The sequence below is a fragment of the Pipistrellus kuhlii genome, unplaced genomic scaffold (assembly GCF_014108245.1).
Source record: "Pipistrellus kuhlii isolate mPipKuh1 unplaced genomic scaffold, mPipKuh1.p scaffold_m20_p_3, whole genome shotgun sequence".
In the NCBI taxonomy this organism is placed as follows: Eukaryota; Metazoa; Chordata; class Mammalia; order Chiroptera; family Vespertilionidae; genus Pipistrellus; species Pipistrellus kuhlii.
The window spans coordinates 2,784,505-2,807,806 of record NW_023425529.1 but is presented as its reverse complement, the minus strand read 5'-3'; the positions used below and the strand labels follow the sequence as shown (position 1 = coordinate 2,807,806).

Below are 23,302 nucleotides of genomic sequence, written 5' to 3'. Positions count from 1 at the left end.
GGGAAGGACACGGGTTGGGGAGAGAAAGGTCGCTGGAGCTGCCCAGCATGGCTTCCCACCCAGCGGGGCTGAGTTAGAGGCCAACCGGGTAGGCAGGTCCTTGGAACAAAATCTAGCCGGTGGCGAGTTGAGTGGGGATTTGTATGCCTCGAGAGAGGGGGTATCAGGAGGCTTGAGAGGACTTATGATACTTATGGTAAGTCCCCTCTTGGGCAGTTACATGGTCACAGCCAGAGGCTTTCGGAGCAGGCCCGCTCGGGGCTGAAGGGTTCTGAGTTAAGCTCAGCACAATTTGCAAACAAACCCGCCATGTGTCTTCCGCCCAAGATCTTCATGGATGCTCCCCATCACTTGGTCACTCATTGCAACTCCTGCTCACCTGTCTCCTGCGGGTTGTGTCTCCCTGAATGAGTCATGGTGGGTAGGCTAAGCCCTGTAGCAAACACCCCCGAACCCACAGGCTCAACTCAACACAAGTTGGTTCTGGGTTTTCTAACAGCTCTTTGCACCGTTTGGTGCACAGAGAAAAGGTTGGGAGAAGAGTCAGGAGCCTGGGCTCCTCCCACCTCCAGGCTCCACCCACCTCTAACCTGGGTCCCCTCCATCCAACCAACCAACCAACCAACCAACCAACGATAAGGACAGAGAGAGATCATGGTGAGTGGGAGGGTTTTAAGAGCCAGGTCTGCAGGTGGGGTGCATCCAGCAGCCAGAGCTTCGTCCCATGACCCCTCTCCCTGCTAGGGAGACTGGACATGGAGTCTGGCTGGGGGCCAGCAGGAAGAGGAAGAGCTACTGCCCCCTGCTCCCCAGTACAAGATGCCTGGCACAGGGGTGGAGTCTATGAGTGAATGAACGGTGCTGGGCCCTGGGCTCTGGGTACTGGGCCGAGTGGGTACAAATGCCAGGGATGGGGGCCCGGATAGATGTAATTCCCCCATTTGTTAGATTAGGAAACCCAGGGTCTGAGAGCCAAGGCCACATAGCTTGTCAGAGCCCGGTCTCAAACCCTGAAGCTCCCCCCCCCCTGCCCCCGCCAAATGTCTGTTCTCTGCACACTCCTGGCTGCCTCTCCACCACCCACACTCGCTACCTGGAGTCTCATTATCGTGAAGGCAGCTCTCCCTCCTAACAACCGACGAACCGTGTCTGACAAGCTGTGGGTTCCTCATGCTGGCAGCGGCATCTCGCTCATCCCTGCGTGCCCCTCGTCTCCCGTAGACACAGTGGGTGCTCAAACCACATTCGGGGATTAATTTGTTCACTAAGGTTCAGGCTTCATACTTTGCTGCTTGCGCAGCACGGGGTTGCTTACAACGAATAAAAGAAATGGAGGGGATACTTACGATAGGTCCCCTCCCGGGCAGTTAGAGCTGTCTCCCACAGCAGGACCAGTGCCCGCCCTGAGACTCACTCCGGAAGCTCAGACGAGGGCTGTGGCCCATGGGGGCCAAGGCCACCGGTGTCCACCTAGCCCCTGTCAGAGTTAGACCCCGAGCCCCCGCCACAGGCTCAGGTAGAATGCCCTTGCCCAGCTAGTCCCAGGAAGAGTAGACAGAGGCGGCCATGGATGATCTGTCCGTGGTGCTGAATTCCCTTTAGCCCCATCTGTCTCCAACCAAGCAACAAGAGCCCTTGGGGAACCAGGTAAAAATACAGTGTCCCTGGCCCTTCCTTTGGAGATTTGAGTTCTGCAGGTCTAGAGCTCAGAGGCCCTGGAATATGTTTTTATCGAGCACCTGTGAGTCTTGGTTCTGGCCCGAGGCGGACTCCCTCACCTACATAGTCGATTGTTGTGAAGTGCCAGATCCTGAGGTAGAGAGATGCATCAGATATGGTCTCTGCTCTGTGGGGAATTTACAACATCATCCAGGACATGTAGGGAGGGGAGGAGGGTGAGTCCTCTGTGTTTTATGTGGACACTGGGCCAGGTACCCCCTTCCACTCACTCTGCAAGGTAAGTAGACGCATGAAAACAGTTGTATTCATAGCCATAGCATTTGTGTCTCCACAGCCCTCTCTGCAAGGCAGCATGGGATGCATTCTGCTCCTTCTCACCTCCTCATGGATCAAGCCCCAGACCCAACATCACTTCCCACATCAGGTCTTCTTGGCCACTGCTGCCCCGCAGACCCCCAGATTCCAGTCCTCCTTCCTGGCATGTCATCAGTGACAGTCTATGCTGTCCCAGCTGGGATATGAGCTCCCTGTTGAGGGCAGGGCTTGCATCTGAGTCCCCTGTGTAGCCTCTGGCACAGGGACAGCCCCCCCCCCCCAAGGTGAGCATCCTCATTGGCTGGCTGCTGGCGAAGTGGTAGTGGGTGGAGGAATGTGTCAATGAAAGTGCTGCTGGTTCATTACAAAGCAGCTGGGACAAGTGCTCAGAACCAAAAGACATCAGGGTGGCCTGGGAGGGGGGTGGGGAGTGAAACTAGGCGACCAGCCAAATGCAGACCAGGCAGGGGTCAAGGTCAGCCTCTCCTTTCTCTGGGCGTTTGGGAAGAACAGGAAGTGGAGTCCGGGCAGCTGTTTCTGATGAAAATAGATGTTCTCCGGGCTTGAATGTGGGGCAGGGGGAGGGGGCAGGGGGAGGAGAAAGGGACGGGGGAGAGGCCCGCTGCACCTAAGTCTGCCGTTCGTTACGGCAGTTTCCAAGCACACGCCGACGTAAAAAGAAGACAAGGAACCCGTGTGCCCGTCACCAGCTTCAACCACGTCCCCAGTTGCTGTTCTCCTTTCATTCTCCCCTCGAGCACCTTGTTAAAAAATTCCAGGTGTTTTATCATTTTACTTATAAATACTTCCAAATGTGTCTCTCGTATGTAACAACATCAAGAAAAACCTCCATATTGTTATCACACCCTAATAAAATTAACTATTTCTGAATCCCAAATGAATAAAGTCCATGTTCAAATAGTCTCATTTTCCTAAAACAAAAACAAAAAAATAATAATTTAAATGTCTTTTCAGGATCCGTTCATTTAACCAGGACCTAAACAAGGTGCATCGATTGTATTTTGTTGTCATGACCCTCAATCTCGCAACTCTCCTTTAGTCCCTCTCCTCCTTTTTTTATAAATATATTTTATTGATTTTTTAACAGAGAGGAAGGGAGAGAGATAGAGAGTTAGAAACTTCCATCAGCTTCACGCCCCTCCACTGGGGATGTGCTCACAGCCAAGGTACATGCCCTTGACCGGAATCGAACCCTGGACCTTTCAGTCTGCAGGCCAACGTTCTATCCACTGAGCCAAACCAGTTTTGGTCCTCTCTCCTTTTTTTATGCCCTTTTACTTGTTGAAGAAATGAGGCCCTTTGCCCTCACTGTTGGCTGGTGGATTGCACCCTCATGGTGTCACTTGGCATGCTCCACTGCTCCCCCCATTTCCAGAAAATGGGTATTTCGACCCAGAGAGCCGCTCTGTGAAGCGTCGGTTATTTTGACAAACAGACTTCCTGGGTGGTACTGGGCCCTCCCTATTGCATCTACCGGGAGCACTTAAAGCACTTAAATCCTTTTGGGAATGTACTAAGAACGACCAGTGTCACCAGCCTGGTCTCCCCATGAGGGAGCTGCCTGCTGCCTCTCCCCCGCAGGTGTTAGCGCCTTTCGCGGTACCTGGAAGCACTCGCAGACCTGGAGAGGCCTGAGAAACCCTCTCACTGATTTTTCTCCTCGTCCCACAGGATTGTGGACCATCCGTCCTCTGCCAGGCAGCGAGCCGCAGGGAACAGAACCCACACGCCTCCTGGAACCGCGGAGCCCCCGGTCAGAGCGAGCAGACAATCACCACGTGAGCAAGCAGAGGCACCAGAGCCTTGTCTGCGAGGCTGAGAGCTCTGCAGAGGTGGCCACTGTGCCATGGCGGCCGGGGGGAGCCCCTAGGAGAGGACACGGGAGCCTGATCCAGCCACACAGAGATGGGGCGCACTCCAGGGAGAGAGCCTGGGCCCCCACCAGGAGAAACGGGGGTGGGAGCAGTGTGCCATGCCTGAGGTGTGGGGAGACCAGCAAGAAGGCTTCTGTGCCGCTGGGACTGACAGTGGCTGGGACCTGGGTGGCGGAGAGGAGAGGGAGGCCAGTCCAGCACCCCTTTCTCCCCCTTTTACAGCCGAGAACGCTCAGCTCAGAGAGGGCAGGGAGGTAATGCTTCTTAAGACGCTGCCCGCACCAGGAGCTTCCTGTGCAGCCTACAGAGACCACACCGCATGCCAGGCACAAGTCAGGCGCCTGTGGCACAGGGCTGTGGACTGGGCGGAGCCTGGCCTCGCAAGGCTCCTGACCTCCAGAGCCACCGGCCCCACACTGCCATGGCCTTGGCAGGGCCAGGGCACCCAAATCTTGGCTCTGGCACCCATAAGCCCTGTGACTTAGACTAAGGAAGGGCCTGCTTCCTCTCTGTGCCTCAGTTTCCTAACCCGCAAGGTGGGAGTGATATGTGCCCCAGGGGCACAGCAAGGCCAAGATGGGGTAGCTCAGCCTTGCCCCTCCTCCCGGGCCCAGCGGGCCACCTTAGTGCAGAGCACAGGCGGCTGCGTGCTCTCCCATCCAGACACACACAGGGTTAAGCCCAGCCTCCGTCCTCCATCCCAGTTCCGGTCCTTGCTGACTCTGCTCCCCCTCCCACAGCTATTTTGGGACAATGGAGGCAGCAGATGGCCTGTTCCCTCCCCTCGACCCTCAGAATTTGGGAACAGCCGGCAAGTCTTACGCTGCTTCTAAAAGCGGGGCGGCAGGCAGCCTTCCACGTGCAGCGCAGAGAGGACCGCGGACCGGACTGCGGCTCTGGAGGACACACCGCCAGCACCGGCTGCAGGCCCGAGGCCACTCCTCCCGCCTCACATCCCACAGACACAGCCCCGGGGGGAGAAGGCTTGGGAGAGCCCAGCTCTCTGGCTCAGCATCTGGCCTGCTGTGTGGCCCCAAGCGCACAGTGGTCCCTCGTTGGGGCTCAGGTTCCCACTGGAGAACAGGGCTGAGGCTCTGGGGGAGCAGCAGGGACCAGTCCTTCAAGGGCTGGAGGGTGTGTCCACAGGAGCCCCACCCCTTAGGCTCTCTCCTCCCCAGCCCAGAGCCCCACTGTGTCCCTGACTCCCCACATCCCTGGGTGGGACGCGGTGGGGAGAAGAGACCTCCCATCCCTTGCCCTCCCCAGCCGTGCACGACTGGCCAAAATGTCCCACAACCACTCCATTCATCCATCCAGGCTCTCTGGGACCTGGCATTCTCAGGGCACTTGCATTTATTCAGCTCCCACCTTGGCTGTCACACACCCCTCCCTCCGCTTTATCCGACACCAGAGGCTGAACCTTCAGCTCCGAGTCTCCACTCTGCCTTCCCTGACTCCCTGGCCTCCCCCAGCCCAGGCCTGAGGGCAGAGAGAAGGAGGAGTAGCTCCCGCATGCCAGCACCTCATGGCACACACATATTCACACACGTGTCCATGCACACACATATTCACACACGTGTCCATGCACACACGTGATAGGGACACAAACTTATACGTACCCCACACGCAAGGCTTAGCGCGGACATGTGTGGAAGAGTACATGCCACACACACCTTGCCACACCATGACTCACACACGCTGAGCCAGGTACCTCCCCTGAGCCAGGCTCTGTGCCATGCCCCACACCGCATCCTTCCGTCCAGACATCAGGCAGGGAGGAAGGCATTCTCTTCCTCATCTATTAGAGCAGGACCATCTAGGCAAACAGGCCAGAGAGACCTAGCAGATTCCCCAAGGCCACACAGCGAGGGCCAAGCAAGGATGGAGATAGCTCAGGTCCCAGTTCAACACCACTGTGACCGGCAGATCAGAGACCCGGCCCCGCCAGGGACCCTTCAGCCTCGGGGAACAAAAAGCCGGGCCAAGAGAGCTGTGAACAAACAGGGGTTTAATTTTCCAACAGAACCAGCTAGACAAGACAGGTTTGGAAGGCTATCCCGGCCTCTGCTTCATGGCCACAAAGGGGCTGCCCAGAGCCAGACATCACGCCCACATTCCCAGCAGGAAGAGGGCGTGCGGGGCTGCGCCACTTCCCCGGAGGCCTCCCCCGTGGCTTTGCTCAGTTCACACGCAAGGGCAGAGCTTCCATAGATTAATGGAAGCGCCTCACAGCTCGGGGAGCTGAGAGAGGGAGCAAAGGGCTCATCCAGCTCGGCTGGGACCCAGGAGGATCCAGCATCGGATCCGGCAGGCCGGTGCTCCAAACAAAACCGGGGTCTGTTAGCATGGGGCGGGAGCACGGAGCTGGAGACTGCCGGCACCAGCAGCACCCGCCACCTTTCCTCCTGGCGCCCGGTGGTGGCAGATCAGGCCCCAGGATCCAGGCGTGAGGGGCGGGCCCGGGGCTTGACCCCCGGGAATGACTGAGAGACCGGAGCTGGGGCTGGGGCCACAGCCCACCCAGAAGCCCAAGTCATTTTGTTGAGGTTTAAGACTCTGAGCCCCAGGCCAGCTCAGTGGCCCTCACCCTGTTCAATGCAGCCACCCAGGGCCCGTGGGAACCCAGCCCTGGAGTCTCTCTGACTTCCCCCGGTACCCGGGCCAGCCGACCCACCTCTCCGGAGTGTGGGATGCCTCTACCACCAGTCACCGTCCAATCCTGGGCTTGCCCACCTCTCGGGAGCCCTGCCAGGGGCTACCCTCCCCAGGGCACTTGCCGCCTCAGGCCCTCAGGGCCGCCTTGGGAGGCGAGGGACAGCCAGAGGCCTCGGCTCAGCCGTCGCCCGGCAGTGCAGGGGTCATCGGGCCACCAGCTGTGGGCACCAGGGCGTGTCAGGGTAGAGGAGGCAATGCAGGGAGCGGAACCTACGGAGAGACCGGAAATGGACAAGCGTCACCCCACTCCGACCCTTACCCTGTGGGCCCCGAGAGTTCGGAGCGGGGTTTCTCCCCCTCGGCACCGTTCCCATTTGGGATGCGAATTCTTCGCTGTGGGGCTGTCCCGTCCGTTGTAGGATGTTTAGCAGCATCCCCTGGACTCTGCCCACTGGAGGGCGTGAGCATCTTCCTAAGTCGTAGCATTCCAACGTGTCTCCAGACATCACCAGCCACGTGTCCTCAGGGGCCAACGGCCCCCGGCTGGGAACCGCTGGCTTAGGGACACCTCGCGGACCTGGGACCTTCTAACCCTGCATATCCCAGTCGGCTCCAGCCCCACTAGGCAGAAATTCGTGGACACTAGAATCTTCGGGCTTAGAGAATGTGACAGCAATTATTAAACCTCCTGGCAGTGTAGCCACAGTCTGCACACCTCCGCTAATGGGGAGCTCTCCCCATTAGAGGGAACCCCTTGTCCCCCAGCCCTAGGGACAGTCATGTCTCACGCCCCCCACCAGGCAGCTGTGCAGAACCTCAGGGTCAGGAGGCCTGGTCCCCCCGCGGGTTACAGACTTCAGATAAATCCAAAGACCCAAGGCCTTGTGGGGAGAGGAATTGGCACCACCCTCCTTTCTTGTCCCACATTCGTGTCCCACTGTCTTCCTCTGCCTCCTGGAGCAGGTCTCCCTCCTGCCGCCATGTGTCCCAGGCTGTGCTCTGAGCTGCTCCCTAGGTGAGCAGCCCCAATCAATCTGGGGCCAGTGTAGGGGCAGAACCGGGAGGTGCCCGGGTGACATCTTAGCCCCCATTCCAATCGTCTACCCAAAGAAAAGAGCCACTGAAGGGAATGAAGGAAACAAAGAGCTGACAAAGATCAATAACTCCCCATCGGTGCCTGCAGGTCCCCCATGGGGGCAGGTCCTTGCTCCAGGGGACCGGGGCTGGGAGAGCCTCCAGACCCACCGCACCCAGCCTCCTGGGGTTACCAGGAGGTTTAATAATTGCTGTCAAATTCTCTAATGGGGAGATTATGGCCCAGAGAGGGCAAGGCACTTGCCCAAGATCACACAGCAAGCCAGTGGTGGAGCAGGGACGAACATCATGCCCTTCACTCCCCACTCTGTGCTGTCAGCCCATGGGCCTCTCTCACACCCCTCCCTCTGGCTCGCCCACCTGAGGGTGCCTGGACTCAGCCCCCATTCCCCCCGTTGGACAGTGTCAGCCCCAGACCCACCTGGAGGGGTCCTCCTCGGGGGAGAACGGGCCCTGCAGCCTAATGACGTTGAGCTTCCCCTCGAAGACGCCGTAGCTGAGGGTGACCTGGGCAGGGAGAAGTGGGGAAGAGGGGGGAGGGTTGAGGGGTGTTCCACTGGGGACCCACAAGAGGGCAGAACTGGGGGGAAGCAGGAAGGCACACAAGGCATTTGGAGGGCACAGAGAGGAGCCTGCCTCTGCGCCTGAAACCCCGTTAGCGGAGGGTGTGTCCCTGAGGAGCCCCATCCCTCCTGCCTGCCCCCCGCCCCCCAGCCAAGCACTCTAAGTGTGAAGCGCACCTTCAGGCCCAAATCCCATCGCAGCCCCAACAGTCAGCTTACTAGGAGGCTGCAACAATTCCCGCATCTACAGGTTGGGAAACTGAGGCCCAAGAGGAAAGGCACCTTCCCAGTGCGCTGTGTGCCTGGTGGAGGTTCCGGGCTCACTGTGGGGCCCCAGCAGACCCCCCTCCACACCCCAGAGCCTCAGGGTCTCCGCAAGCAGCAGGGATTTGGGACAACGACCCCACTCCAAGGCTGTCAAGGCCAGTGGCCATTGACTGTCCGCGTAGGGGCCACCCAACCAGGGCTCCAATCCCTCTGCCACGCACTAACGTGGCCATGGTTAGTTCCACTCTCCGGGCCTCAGTCTCTCCATCTGTGAAATGGAAGTGTGAGCGCCACCCGCATGTACATGTTGTGAGGAAGCAGGGAGTGAAAGAAGATAAGGTCCCAGCGTGGTGCCCGGCACAGCGAGTGCTCTGGAAACCCCCTTAGGGTGCCCTGGTTACCCCATTAGGGTGCCCTGGTTCTGGTTGCCCCAAATCTGGCCCCCTTTCCTGGCTTCAGACCCCGAGGTCCTAATGGGACCAACCCCATGCCCAGTTCCAGGCCGAGGACCTACACTAACTCTGGGCACTGACGAGACGGGTCACATGACCCAAGTATGCCACCTGACCAGAGGGCACAGCCTCAGGATCTGGCAGAAGGAGGCACCCCCGCCTCCGGGTGAGAGAAACCTGGGGCTGCCGACGGGCCAGCACAGGGGCGAGCCTGCCTGAGCACCAGCCGGCGTCGGGGAGGCAGATGAACAAGGGGACAGACTCCTAGAGCCAGGCCCAGCCAGGCCCAGCCAGTCAAGCCAAGCCCTCTGCTTCCCAGGTGTGCGGGCCCATAACCATCCCGCTGTTGATCCAGTCCCCGTTGCTTTGCTATCACTTGTGCCGAAAGGGCTCTGCCTTGTGCTGTTGGAAAATCCCAGGGCCCCCCCCTGGGACCGCCAACAGGGCTGGAACCTCTGAGCTGGAGAAGAGGACCCACCAGGCAGAACCAGTGGGACCTCAGGAGTCACGACCCCTCCCCGAGCCTGACTTCATGCTCAGCGTCCTCACCGAAGACCGGTCCTTCCCAGTAATGTCTGGGTTCAAAGGAAACGCAGCGAGCAGCGGACAGGTAAGCTCTGGTGTAAAAAGGACTCTACAAAGGGCACAGCTGGAAGGGCAGGCCGGTCCCCTCGTCCCTCCGAGGGGAGGACAGTAGATTGAAGAAAGGAGAGGGGGACGGGGGGCAGCGGGTTGGAGCAAGGCTGTCTGAACCCGAAGACAAGCTTCGTCTCATCTGTGCGGGTCCTTCCGGCCGGCACATGGGGACCAGTTCAGGGACCAGTCACATCACAACCCTCGACGTCTGAAGGCGGAGAGCACTGGATGCTCTTACGGGGTCCCCTGCCACCCGGGACTCAGTTTCCCTGTCAATAGGGAAGAACCCCAAACAGGTGCACCTCCCCCTCGGCCGCGAGCCCTGAGCGCTCACCTGCTCCGGGAGCTGGGCGGCCCGCAGCAGCTGCAGCATCTCCAGGTGGGAGTGGAAGAGGGGGCTGGGCTGCAGGCGGGCCCCCAGCTTGCACTCGATGATGTAGCCCACGGTGCAGTCGTCGGGGAGCCGGATGAGCGCGGACGTGTCCACGAAGTGGGGGCCGCTGAGGGGCAGAGCCGAGCTGTGGCCGCTGGCCTGGACCCTCAACACCCGGAGCCCTCCCTGCCGCCCAGAAGGCTCTCCTGGGGCCAACTGTCCCTTAAGACCTTCCTGCTGCCAAGGCCAAGTGCACACACACACCAAGCGCCACCTGCTCTCAGCAACCCCCACCCTCCCCACCCACCTGGGGGTCTCCGCTTACCTGGCCCAGGGGGCCATCTTCAGAGCCAGTTTCCGGTTGATGCAGAAGCCAGCACCCCCAGTGGCAAACCAGAACTGGACCAGCCTCTAGGGGGAAAGGAGGGGCATGAGCAGGGGAGGGGGGGGGAGCAACAGCCAGGCCACCCCTCACCACCACCTAGCATGGCTCCAAGCTTTTTAATTCACACTTCACTGGAGTCTCACTACAGCCTAACATTATTATAGATAAGAAAACTGAGGCCCTTGCCAAAACCGGTTTGGCTCAGTGGATAGAGCGTCGGCCTGCGAACTGAAAGGTCCCAGGTTTGTTTCCGGTCAAGGGCATGTACCGTGGTTGCGGGCACATCCCCAGTGGGGGGTGTGCAAGAGGCAGCTGATCGATGTTTCTTTCTCGTCGATGTTTCTAGATTTCTATCCCTCTCTCTTCCTCTCTATAAAAACTCAATAAAATAGATTTTTTTTAAAAGATTGACTGAAAGCAATAAAAAAAGAAAATAGAAAACTGAGGCCCAACGTCACATAGCTAGCTAATCAAGGGTCTAACCCAGTGGTTGGCAAACTCATTAGTCCACAGAGCCAAATATCAACAGCACAACGATTGAAATGTCTTTTGAGAGCCAAAGTTTTTAAACTGAAACTTCTTCTAACGCCACTTCTTCAAAATAGACTCACCCAGGCCGTGGTATTTTGTGGAAGAGCCACACTCAAGGGGCCAAAGAGCTGCATGTGGCTCGCGAGCCGCAGTTTGCCGACCACGGGTCTAACCAATTAGACCAGTTCACTGGTTGGCTTCCAGTTAAAAAGGGCAGGGGTGCTAGCTGTGTGCCCTGCACACCTTCCCCGCTCCCCAGAGAAATGTCTCCAGCTTCCCCCTGTGGTTTGAGAGGGGCTACCAAACGCAGCACCTGCTCCCCCAGGCCACAGCGGTGGGCAGGAAAGACCACAGGGCCACACTTCTTAACCAGGTGATTGGCTCAGCAACAGGCACATCACTTAAGACCCAACCAATCAGAATCCTTCCCTGAGCTCTCTATGCAACTGTGAGGAAGACATGTTTTCACCAGGCCTGCAACCTATAATCCCGATGCCACCTGCAGGGACACATACACTGACGGCTCTGGCCACTCCTGTCTCCTGGAACCAAGAACACTTTTCCACAAAAGGAGAGAATGAGACCTCTCACTGAGTGAAGAGAACCAGCAGGCCTGTGAGCCGTTGAGGCCAGAAACCCCTTGACATCTCAACCTCAGGAACCAACCACATCCCTTTGGGATTTAAACCACTTTCCGCCCCTGCCCAGCTCCTCTGTAAGGCTCTGTGAATTCACCCTGAAATTTCTCTAAGGCTTTTGAGAAACACCGGGCCCTCTGAGCTGTACCATCCCTTAGTCCAGCAAATTCCGCAAGGTTACCTCCTCCCACGTACACAGCTGTTGCCTCATGGACGCATGTTGCATTGGGTTGCATCTCCCATGATGCAGCAGCGAGAAGAGGCCTCCGCAGGGAGTTGGGGAGCCCGATACGGGGTTCCCTGCTTCCCCCACTTTAAGAAGGTCACTGCCCCCCTCTAGGCCTGATTTGTCACCTGTGAGAGCGACGCTGGCTCTAAATTCTAAAATCCGATGGTCCCCTGGCCCGGAGCATCCTCCTAAAAACCTCTCTGAGCTGACTCTGAAGACACTGCCCTCCCAGAGGGAGGTCAGGGCTCAACAGGACAGGATGAATGGCTTCTTAAGGACCTAAGTCACAGGAGGTGCCCAATAAGTGCTTGTTTGATGCATTGATGACAATTACAGTAACAGCAGCAGTAACCATGCAACCACCGAACCCTGAGCACCGGCTGTGCCAGGGGCTGTGCTGCCAATGAGGGATCCAAGATGCACAGAAGTGAGGACACTTGCCCGAGGTCCCAGAGTTGGGACTAACCCCAAAGCCAGAGATCTTGCCCTTTTTTCTATCCCACAGGGGCTGGTCCCAGGCTCTGAACAGGCTAGGAAATGTGGCACATTGTTGGGGACCGGGCCTGGGTGTGCCCAGCAGGGTGCTGAACCCGCTCAGAGATGAAGGCTGAGTGGGGTACCGATGGCTAACACTTACTAGTGTCTATCACATACCAGATCCCATTCTGAGCACTCACTTGGATAGATGCCACTTTAATCTCTCTCTCTCTCTCTCTCTCTCTCTCTTTCTCTCTCTGTCTCTCTCTCTGTCTCTCTCTCTCTCTCTCTCTCAACCACCCTATGAGAAAGAGACTATTACCACCCATTTCACAGATGAGAAAACTGAGGCACAGAGAAGTAAGGCGACTTCAATCAAGGTCATGAAGCCCAGAGGTGGCAGGGCCGGTGTGTGAACCCAGGGAGTCTGGCTCCAGAGCAGAGGGCAGGGTGAGGTGGTGTGGGAGCCTGGGGGACCTCAACTCACCTGAAATCGACTCACACACACACACCCCGGGGCCCCCGGAGGGTTTAATTAGGACTCAGAGGCTGATTAGCTGCTGATAATTAAGGTTTGTGTGTCTCGCTCTCCTGGTTTCCCTAATGAGGCAGATGGTGACCGCGGGCGGGAGGAGGCAGCCCCGTTTGGGCCCCACGCTGCCTCCGGAGAAGCAGCCACTTGCCTCTTCCTGGGACCGAGGGAGCCCTGAGGCCCGGGCCCCCCACACTGAGCCCCGGAGGCGTCCTGGGGGCAGGTGGGAACGCATGCAACACACCTAAGGTGACCAGACATCCCGCTTTTGGCGGGACAGTCCCGATTTTTAACAATTTGTCCTGTGTCCCGCAGTGTTTTTAAAAAATCCCAATTTTTCGAAAGAAAGTTTTTGAGGCCTGGGCGGTGAGCCAGCCGGCCCGGCAGTGTTTGCACTTTAACAGCCTGTGCAACCACACGGCGCACCAGGCGGCTAGGAGGCCGGCTCGTCCCCGCGCTCGCTGTGTGACCAGGACCAGCCACCGCTCCCCCGTGACCGAGGCCCGGCCCTGTGACAGTCTCTCCGCCTTCCTGGCAGGATCGCAGTCTCCCCATTCCACAGAGGGTCAGAGGTAAAGCCAGCGCGAGACCCAGAAAACCCGCCGCCTCGCCCGCAGCCCTGCCCGCAGCCCGGCCCCGCCCCGAACCCCACGGCCCAGGCGGCCAGGCCCGAAGGGGCAGGGGGGGACCCACCGTGCGGTTGTGGGGCTGCGGCTCCGAGGCGTGGATGGGCCGGTTCAGGCTGGGCCGGCCGACGTAGACGTCCAGCGTCTGCGGGAAGGCCTTCAGCAGCTTCAGCAGCGCCCTGGCGTTGACGTAGTTGTCGTCATCCACGTGGCAGAACCACCTGAGGGGATGGGAGGGGGCCAGTGAGCTTGGAGGGGGCTTCCCGAGGGCTGCCAGCCGCTGTGCCCCCAAAATCTATAACAATAAAAGCATGATATGCAAATCGACCGAACAACCAGACAGCAGAACAACCGTCCGGATGACCACTGGCGCCCACTGGAGCCAGGCCAGGCAAGGCGGTTGCGATGCGACTGGTCGGGGCCCAGCCATCGCCCCATGATCGCCCCAGAGAGGGAGGCCACTGACCAGCCGGCTGCAGCGGGTGGGCGGGGCCTCCTCTGTGGGGGCAATGATCCATCACGGAGCCCCGTGATTGGTCGCCCCACAGAGGGAGGCCCAGGCTACCCTGCAGAGGAACTGCGGTGGGTGGGCAGGGCTCCCTCTGGGGGGGGACCAATCACGGGGCTCCTGGACTGTGAGAGAGCACAGGCCGGGCTGAGGGACACCACCATCTCCCTTCCCCCCTCGTGCACAAATGTTGTGCACCAGGCCACTAGCCAATCAATAAAGAGTTACAGGTGGGGGTGGCTCTGTGCCAGGCAGCATCTGTGTAGGCTCTCGAAGGTGTGCCCATGTAACCAGTGGGCACGAAGACTCAGAAAGGTTAAGACACTTGCCCCAGGTCACACAGCCAGTGAGTGGCAGGATTTGAACCTTGGCAGTCTGCCCAGAGACCTGCCACAGGAGGCCTTCCACGACGAATTTCACCGTTTTTGGCACCACACCGCGTTCAGGAAGTGGCCTCAGGCGAAGGTTACGCCTGCCCTCAGAGACCCAGATGCACCCACCTCAGTCCACTGGCCAAGAAGGCATCCAGCTCAGCAGCCATCTTGCAGGACAGGGCTGGGTGGCTGTGCTCCGCAGAGCAGTTGGTGACCACTAGGTGGGGCCCTGGAGCAGGGAGGACAAGTGTGAGGCCCCTGCCCGCCTCCTCCCCACAGCTCTGCACACAGGCTCCGTGACAGGGCAGAGCAAGGCCAGACCACCACTCCCATTTCCACACGGGGAAACTGAGGCCAGGGAGGGCTGACCTGCCCAGGACCCCACAGCTGATGGGCTTGTCCAGCACAGCCCCTCCCATACCCACACCCACACCCACTTCCAGGGAAGAAGCCTGCTCTGCTCTAGGGCAAAGGGGAATCCCCACATGCCAAGAGCAGGCAGCCCTGTTTTCCAGGGACTCCCAGCCCCGGGCACAGCCACCCTGAGGCCAGGCAGTTACCCAGTCTCTCCTGAAGGCCTGCATCCTGGCTGTCCGTGAAGACAAACGTCTAGGAAGAAGAGAGAGAAGTCAGGATGGGGTAGTGGGAGGCGGGGAGGGTGCCTGCAGCCCGACGGCCCACCCGTCCAGGTAGACGCACACACAGACCTCTCTGCTCCGTCAGGGAGGGGCACGCCCTCGCCCTGTCACACTCTCCTTAGGACAGCCTGACTTTCCCAGCTGCACCCCCAAGCAACACACACACACACACACACACACACACACACACACACATACACACACACACACACACAAATGTGGGGGCTAAAAAACAGTCACACGTTTCCTCCCGCCTTCTCAGTTCTATCTGGGCGAACAATCAAACTACCAGAGAGAGAACCATAGTTTTAACACGTGTGCAGGGGGCATCCACACAAGCATAAACGTTCCAAACACAGTGGGTATAGAAGACATCTCGGATGAAGGAGAAAAGGGGGAGGAATTGGATTTCAGAGGTGAGAACGGGCCGTTTGCAGGTCGTTAAGGAAGAGCAGAGCACACCTGGCAGGAAACAGGAGGGGCTGGCTAACGGTGAAGGTGAAGATTCCTAAGGTGATTGATTGTGTAAAGCTCCCCTCGGAAGGCAGGCAGGAGGGGGGCGGGGCAAAGCCCCTCCCGTCTGTTCCTTCATAAACAGCTTCACATCCAGGCCCCAAAGAGCAGCCACAGGGCGACACGGCTTTGGTTCCCCCCACAAGCCTCCTTTTGCAGACACACACCTTCCCTGTGTGCCCAACCCCTCCGTCTCCCTCCCTCGGCCCCCTCACGGACCAGCACCACAGGGACCCTGTCAGTCACACACAAAACACACAGAGTCCCCCCTGGCTCCTTCCCAGTCACACATGCACATCTCTAAACATGTCTGGAGACAGGCTGTGTGAAAAGACCCCCCAAGCTGGGCGACGGCATCACTCAGGGAGCAGCCGTGGCTTTCACAGCCACGAAAAACACCCTGTGTGAGTGTGGGGGCCCCTCGCATCTCAGAGACCCTGCATCCCGCTCCCTGCAGCTCTCCAGGGGCTTTCCCGAAAAACATGAGACAGGCGCTCCGTCTGTCCCCTCACAGATGGCAAAACGGAGCCGAAGTGACGGACCGAGGCTGTGGCAGCTGGCAAGGGGCGCCGGGATTCAAACCCACAGGCCCGGGACCACTCCCTGACTCTCAAGCCCCGACTACGCCGGAAGGCTCCCAGACCCAGAGCCTCAACCCTGAGCTCGAGCGCCCCAGGTCTGTACTTTCTCCTGGTCTCCCCATCATTCTGAGATCAACACCTTGGGGTCACTCTGCCTCCTCTCTTTCTCTCACCTCCCTCCTTCCCCTAATCCAGTCTGTCAGCTAACCTTTAACCTTTATTTTTTTAATATATTTTATTGATTTTTTTTTTTTTTTTTTTTTTTTTTTTTTTTTTTTTTTTACAAAGAGGAAAGGAGAGGGATAGAGAGCTAGAAACATCCATGAGAGAGAAACATCGATCAGCTGCCTCTTGCCCACTCCCTACTGGGGAGGTGCCCAAAATCAAGGTACATGCCCTTGACCGGAATCGAACCTGGGACCTTTCGGTCCGCCGGCCGACGCTCTATCCACTGAACCAATCCAGTCTGTCAGCTGACCTTTAACCTTTAAATGGCCCAAGACGTAACTTCTCCCCACAGCCTCACAGCCCAGGCCTCGCTGTGGCCCAGCCTGCCCTCCCTGTCCCCTCCTGCCTGCTTTCCCAGTCACCTTTCCCCCAGGCTCCCTGCTCGGTCCTGCCCCCAACCCATGTCAACACAGCCCCCGAGGGAGCCAGCGCGTCAGCCAGGCCGGCCTGCTCCCTGGCGAACCTCTGCCACCAGACAGTGGAACTCTTCTAGTTTGGAGCCCGAGCCAAATGGGCCAGGGAATGTTTGTGGATGGGCGAGTAAGCGGGAATGAATGGGGGGAGAGGGGGGGGGTCCCACAGCGGGGCCTGGGGGCTGGGCAGGGGCATGGGAATCCTGAGGGTGGCACAGGGCAGCGGGCAGTGTCCTTGAAGCAAGCGCTGCATTTGATTTGTTTAAAGAGGAGACCCTGACAAAGGCTAAAACCTCACAGGAAAACAAAGGGACCGGCAGCCTGCTGGGGGGAGGGGAGGGGAGGGGAGCGAAGGGGAGGGGCGGCTGGAGGGCCATCTGCTCCAGAGGAGGGAAGTGAGGGGCCCGCGCCTACCCACCCCTCCCCCCAGCCCCGCCCCAGCCCTGGAGGGGACTGTGGGGAAGAGAAAGGCTCCTCTTGGGTCACAAAACGCGCCTCCCCCAGCCCACCCCTCCTGCCTGGGACAAAGGCCGCACACGAGCGCCAGCCGGGGCCACAAAGGCCCACCTGCCACCCGCCGCCCTTAACCAGCTGGGGTGGGCGCCCAGCCTGGCGTTAACCAGCTCAGGCAGCTCCCGATGGCAGAGCTGGGAGAGGTGCCGAGGCCTTCCTGTCCTGCGCAGATGGGGAAACTGAGGGCTGAGAGCGGGAGGGCCTGGGCCAAGGTCACAGAGAGAGGAGCCAGAGGCTGCAGATGCAGCGCCGGGAGTGGGTCTGGCCCTCCTCCTCCTTCCTCTTTTCACCCCCGCCCGCCCTGGAAGACACGATTGGAGACTCCGCCCCTGCACTGGGGGCGGGGGGGGGGGGGGGGGGCGAGGGGGGAGTTCACTGAGTGAATTCACCCCCCGCCCTGCCTCACTGGCTCCTTTTCCCGGCCTGTGAAATGGGAATATCCACAGCGTCAGCCGGAATATCCTCTGGCCGGTCCAGTCGCTCAGACAGCACACGAACAGGAGAAAATCACATTGCAATGGCTGCACACAGGGAATGCACATGCACACGAACAGGAGAAAATCACATTGCAATGCCTGCACACAGGGAATGCACATGGGCACGAAAATTCCCGAAATAGGGAGGCTTCTGGACCAGAGGGGCAGGCAGGGATTCACAGGTAGATGAGGAGGAGCAGACGTGGGCTAGATTCTGGCAGGGCCTCCAGGAATAACGGACACGACGGGGAGCGTAGGGGAAGGGGCATCTGGGGAAGAGATCTTGGCCTGCGTCCTCCCCGCCCCCTGCCCGTCCCACTCATTCCCGCCCAGCGGCTGTGCTGCGGCTCCTGCCTGGACCAGCTTTTCTCTCCCCGGATCTGAGCCTCTTCCTGGGTACATTTCAGCTCCAAAGCCTCTGCGTGCCAGGGGGCACTTTGTGGGGGCAGTAGAAGGTGCCACCGACCGACCCCGTCATGGCTGCCACGTGGGGCTGTTGGGAGGGTTAGACTGAGGGATGCTCTGACGCTCGGCCCTTAGATGCTGAGTGGGTTCTCCCCTGGCTGCCGGGGTGGCATCTGGGGTTGAATCGGGGACACAGAGGGGTTGGCTGCTTGCCTCTCCTCTCCCGGCTGGAGGCCCAGGATCCTTTCCTATAGCCAGTGACCAGGCAGCTGGATCCCGGCCAAGAGGTGGGGGCTGGTCCCATGGGCTCTGTCCCCTCAGGCCTTCGGGGTGACACACAGGCAAGTACGCACTTCCTCCCCTGGGCCTCAGTTTCCTTGTCCGGGGAAGGGCACCAGCACGGTGATCCAGACAAGACAGGAAGGGGCCTCAGACCACGTGGGGCCACGCTCCCGGCACACACAGACACAGCGCCACAAACAGGAAGGTCTGCGGGGAGGGCCGGGCGCAGGGACTTCCGCCAAGAGAACTAGGAGCTCCCCCAGACGAGACGCTGTGTGTGTGTGGGGGGGGGGAGGCGCAGGGAGGGGCCTGGGCTGCTGGGGGCCCCGTGGGGAAGTGTTAATCCAAGGTGCTAGGACATCAGGGCCAGGAACTTGGGGGAGGGTAATCCTCTCCCCAGGGGGCCCTGGCCTCTTCCAGGCACCACCTGCCCCCATCCTTGGTCCCCAGGAGTCCCCAAGCCCCTCTGAAGGCTCAGTCACTTCCTTCCCTGAGCCACCGCCAAAGTGGTGACAGCATGTGCGTGTCTGCGTGTGCATGCTTATGCGTGCGTGTGCGTGCGTGCGTGCGTGTGTGTGTGTGTGTGTGTGTGTGTAAATATGCCCCCACCTCCCCCAGAGATGGTTCCCAACACCCCAAACCACTGAGGAGGGCGATGGTTGAGGGAAAGGGAAGAGCCAGAAGGGACTCGGCTTGTAGAGCCGCCTCTGGGAGAAACAGAAGCCACAGGCCTGTCACCCACATGCATCTTGTCTGCATGTCTAGCACCAACCCTGGCTCCACACATGTATGTGCACATGTACGTGCACACGCACACACACACACACACAATCCCACATGCTGGGCCAGCCCTACCCTGACCTCTGCCTCAGACACCACCGTCTCAGCACGTCCTCCTCCTCCTCCCTCAGAAACTGGCCACAGGAAGTAAGCACAGGGGCTCAGGGTGCTCCCTGGCACACCCTGGGCACCGGAGCTGTGGGTGCTTCCCCCTCCACCCTCTCCAGACAGGCCCACTTAGATGGTCCCATCCTCAGGGCTCACCCCAGTTCTCCCAGCACCAGGGCCTGCACGGGGGCAGCCTGGCCAGGCTCATGTCAGCCAGGACCCCTTCGAGGCCTCTGCCCCCGCTGCCCAACACCCACCCCTGCCCCCAGTGCCAGGCTGGGCCAGGCTGGGCACGAGGGAATCCCCTGGAGGGACCCAGAGCCTGGGCATGAGCCCAGCGGGGCCCCTAAAAGAGACGGAGCAGTGGGCCCAAGGGCTGGTGCACCCCAGGGCCAGGCAGGGCACAGCCAGGACGGCAGGAGCCCCCGGGTCCTGGGAAGAAGGGGGTGTGGGCAGGTGGGTGAGCCGCTTCTCCTCGGGGCTGCCGGGGACCCCAGCCCACAGAAAAGCCTTCATGAGCCCCGCACGCAGGCCAGGGGCCGCTCCTGGGGCCCAGTCCCCGGCACGTCACCTGTTCCCGGGTCCTGGAGACCCACGTGTCCAGCAGCAGGTCCAGGCGGGAGCGGTGGAAGGCGCGGGTCGTCTTGACTGCAATGAAGACGTCCTGCAGCCGCAGCTCCGGGGGCGGCGGGCTCTGCCCGGGGGCCTCCTGCTCGCCCTTCGGGGACCGGCTCAGGCGGCAGCGGAGGGAGAGGAGCCCCATGCACAGGAGGGTGAGGAGGGCTCCCGCCAGGCCCCGGAGGAGCCGGCACTGCATTGGCCCTGGGACCCCAGACAGCTCGGGCCCCCGAATCCCAGCTGGACGGGGCGGGGCGGCTGGGCAGGCAGGGGCTCCGGCACAGCCAGAAGCCTGGCAGGCATCGGGGGCGGCCAGGAGGGGAGAGCAGCCCGCTGCCTCTGCTCCGCCAGCCCTCCACCTGCTCTGGCCACCCTCCCCTCCGCAGCCCGCCCGCCGCTGGGGCTCCGGCCCCGCCCCTGCCTCCAGCGCAGCCCAAGGGGCGGGGCGGCCCCTGGGAGCCCCAGAGGTGGCCGCAGAAGAGGCAGCTGAAGGGACAGCCCCGTTCCTGCCAGCTGCTGCCATGGGGGTGGGGGCAACCACAACCCGTCCGTCCGTGCCAGGGGGAAGGGAGGAGCCCTCCAGCCTTCCCGCTCCCCAGAGGCTGCCCGCTGAGCTCATTCAACACCCATTGTTTCCTGGTGCCCTGCTCTCCGGCCTCCCAGCTTCTGCCCAGGGTTCCTCCGCCTGCATGCTCTCCCCCACCCCCCTGCGTCCTCACCCATGTTCCCTCCACCAGGCTGAATTCCGTTTGGATTTAAGGCTCAGCTCAAGGGCTCCCTCCTCCAGGAAGCCTTCCCTGATGCCCCTCCCAACGCCCAGGGCTCCCAGGTGGCTGGCTCAGCCCCTTGGGTCTTCACAACAGCACCGGGACTGCCAGGCCCCGTTTAGAGCTGAACACATAGGCACAGGAGGCTCCAAAATGGCCCGGGTGGTGTGGCTCAGTGGTTGGGCATCGCCTTGTGGACCAGGAGGTCATGGTTGGATCCTTGGTCAGGCCATATGCCCAGGAAGCAGGCTCAACGCCCAGTGTGGGGCATGCAGGAGGCAGCCAATCAGTGATTCTCTCATCACTGCTGTTTCTATCTCTCCCTCTTCCTTCTTCTCTGAAATTAATGAAAATACTTTTTTTAAAAAAATTGTTTTCCGTTACACTCTCTCCAGTCCCAATGTAGGGCTGGGTCATAGCAGGCCCAGCTCAGTTCACAGCCACGTGGTACTTCCTTATATGTAATCAATAATATGTATTTGTCCTAGACACTGTAGATTCATCAAATAAAAGAAATCTCTGCCCTGATAGTCTCCTGAGGAGGACAGGCAATAGATCAGTAAAACATACAGGCGTGGGGAGGTGGACGAGCAGTGGAGAGAACATAGTAGGAAAGGGGCCTGGGAAGTAGCTGGGGAGAAGGGATTTACTTATCATTTGTGTGTTGTTGTTTTTTTTAATGTTTTTATTGAATTTTAGAAAGCAAGGGAGAGGGAAAGAAACGTTGATGTGAGAAACACTGATTGACTGCCTACTACATGCACCGCAACTGGGGACTGAACCTACAACCTGGGCATGGGCCCGGTCTGGTAACTGAGCCAGCAGCCTGACCTCTGGGTGCATAGGGAGGGCACTCAGCCAACGGAGCCACATCAGCCAGGGTAGGATCGCAATTTATTTTTTTTTAATATTTTTATTGATTTTTTACAGAGAGGAAGGGGGAGAGAGAGAGAGCTAGAAACGTCGATGAGAGAGAAACATCGACCAGCTGCCTCCTGCAAACCCCCTACCGGGGATGTGCCCTCAACCAACGCACATGCCCCTGACCGGAATCGAACCCGGGACCTTTCAGTCTGCAGACCGACGCTCCACCACTGAGCCAAACCGGTTTCGGCAGGATCGCAATTCAATAAAGTGGTCTTGGAAGGCCTCCGGGCGAAGATGACATTTATGAAGATGACATTCACGGAAGGACCTGAAGGAAGTGCAAGGGAGTGAGGCAGGGACCCTCCCCCAACCCCCACCCACTGCAAAAGCAAAAGTCTGGCAGGCATCAGGAGGGGAGAGAGCTGGGACCAGGAATTGAACCGTGACCTCCTGGATCACAGGTTGACACTCAACCACTGAGCCACGCCGGCAGGGCTGGAGCTAACCCTCTGGGATCACCCCATGCCAGGCCCTTCACAGCTCATCTTCTCAGACCAGCGTCGCCAGGCTTCCTGCCACACGGACCAGGGTTCGAATCCTGGCTGTGTAACTCAGGGCAAGTTACCTGACCTCTCTGAACTTGACTTTCATCATTTATAAAGTGAGGACAACGTAAGACGTGGTAAAAATGAAAAGATTAGTGGACTCCTTCATCCCTGGAAGGCCACCCACCTAACATCGGACCCGGGTCCCACCTCTTCACCCAGACTCTCGGGTCCTTAGACCGAGGACGAGGCACACAGCAGGGAGGGGAGAGGTTCATTCACCCGGATGAGAATGACCCAGTTTCCTCCCCCAGGGAGCCCACAGCCACCCACAGCGGCCCGCCATCCTGCCACCCGGCAGGGTATGGCACGGCCCAGGAGAAGCCCCAGGGGCTGAGAATCAAGCCGGCTACATGGAGATGGTGTCTGAGCCAGGCCCCAGAGGACACAGTATCAGGCAGCCCCAGCCCTGAATGTCCCAGCGTCACTTCCTGCCACTTTCCCGTGGCCAAACACAACCCATTTTCTGCCTCTGAGCCTCTGTTCTTGAGGCTTTCTCCACCTGGCCCCAAATCTCCCAGGGCCCAGCCCAAGTTCATTACTGTTACCGAGAACACAGTCCCCGGAGGACCTTAGGACAGCACACAGGCACACAAGTCCAATAAAGGCTTCTTGAAGAAAGGGACCTCAGCCGGAACGGGTTTGACTCAGTGGATAGAGCGTCGGTCTACGGACTGAAAGGTTCCAGGTTCGATTCCGGTCAAGGGCATGTACCTTGGTTGCGGGCACATCCCCAGTAGGGGGTGTGCAAGAGGCAGCTGGTCGATGTTTCTCTCTCATCGACGTTTCTAGCTCCCTATCTCTCTCCCTTTCTCTCTGTTAAAAATCAATAAAATATATATATTTTTAAAAAGGGACCTCAAACTCAAGTGGCACCTCCTCCAGCAGGCCCACCTGGGTTTCTCCCGGTGGAGGTGACTGACCGCCCCCTGGAGGAGTTTCGGGGGCCGGACTGCACACCGAAGGCTTGCTCCTGGTCCCCTGGACTCCGCAGCCAGGCCCTCAACCCCAATGCCACGCTCTGCTGGCTTCAGGGTCCCCACCCGAGGGGACTCTCCTTTGATGAGCGGACACAAGCAGGGCGAGCTGTGGGCTAACTGTGGGGGTGGCCCATCCGTGGGGCCCTGCTCCGGTCACTCGGGGGCCGGGGGCGGGTAAGGTGATGCCAGCACAGATGGCGGGCGGTCGAGCGGCTCTGGGATGAGTCAGGAGTGAAATCTGACCCTCCCCAAGGGCGAGAAGGAACCTGAAAGGTGGGATCAAGCTGAGCTGGAGGT

At 59.5% G+C, this 23,302-nt stretch overlaps 1 protein-coding gene across 3 annotated transcripts; it reads right to left on the bottom strand.

Moving 5' to 3' along the window:
* Nucleotides 1–5,883: 5,883 nt before the first annotated feature.
* On the bottom strand, nucleotides 5,884–20,117 carry MFNG (MFNG O-fucosylpeptide 3-beta-N-acetylglucosaminyltransferase). 3 transcript variants are annotated; one of them, XR_004991192.2, is made up of 9 exons: nucleotides 19,740–20,117; nucleotides 14,792–14,840; nucleotides 14,358–14,460; nucleotides 13,417–13,570; nucleotides 10,257–10,342; nucleotides 9,893–10,058; nucleotides 9,676–9,766; nucleotides 8,062–8,147; nucleotides 6,796–6,815 (listed from the first exon to the last, which is right to left on the bottom strand). XR_004991192.2 is itself a non-coding variant. In XM_036456742.2 (8 exons), the coding sequence occupies exons 1-8, from the start codon at nucleotides 19,983–19,985 to the stop codon at nucleotides 6,749–6,751; spliced, it is 957 nt and encodes a 318-aa protein (XP_036312635.1). In that variant the 5' UTR covers nucleotides 19,986–20,117; the 3' UTR covers nucleotides 5,884–6,748. The 3 variants fall into 3 exon arrangements, 2 of the variants coding, with proteins under 2 accessions (XP_036312635.1, XP_045443469.1); XM_036456742.2 differs by lacking the exon at nucleotides 9,676–9,766 and having other exon boundaries at nucleotides 5,884–6,815; XM_045587513.1 differs by lacking the exons at nucleotides 9,676–9,766; nucleotides 9,893–10,058 and having other exon boundaries at nucleotides 5,884–6,815.
* Nucleotides 20,118–23,302: the final 3,185 nt, after the last annotated feature.

Coding starts and splice junctions, on each gene's coding strand:
- MFNG (XM_036456742.2), bottom strand. CDS start 19,985: ATGCAGTGCCGGCTCCTCCGGGGCCTGGCGGGAGCCCTCCTCACCCTC. Junction 10,059..10,256: donor AAGATGGCCCCCTGGGCCAG/GTAAGCGGAGAC, acceptor TCTGCCCCTCAG/CGGCCCCCACTTCGTGGACA. Junction 8,148..9,892: donor CCGCCCAGCTCCCGGAGCAG/GTGAGCGCTCAG, acceptor CTCCCTGCCCAG/GTCACCCTCAGCTACGGCGT.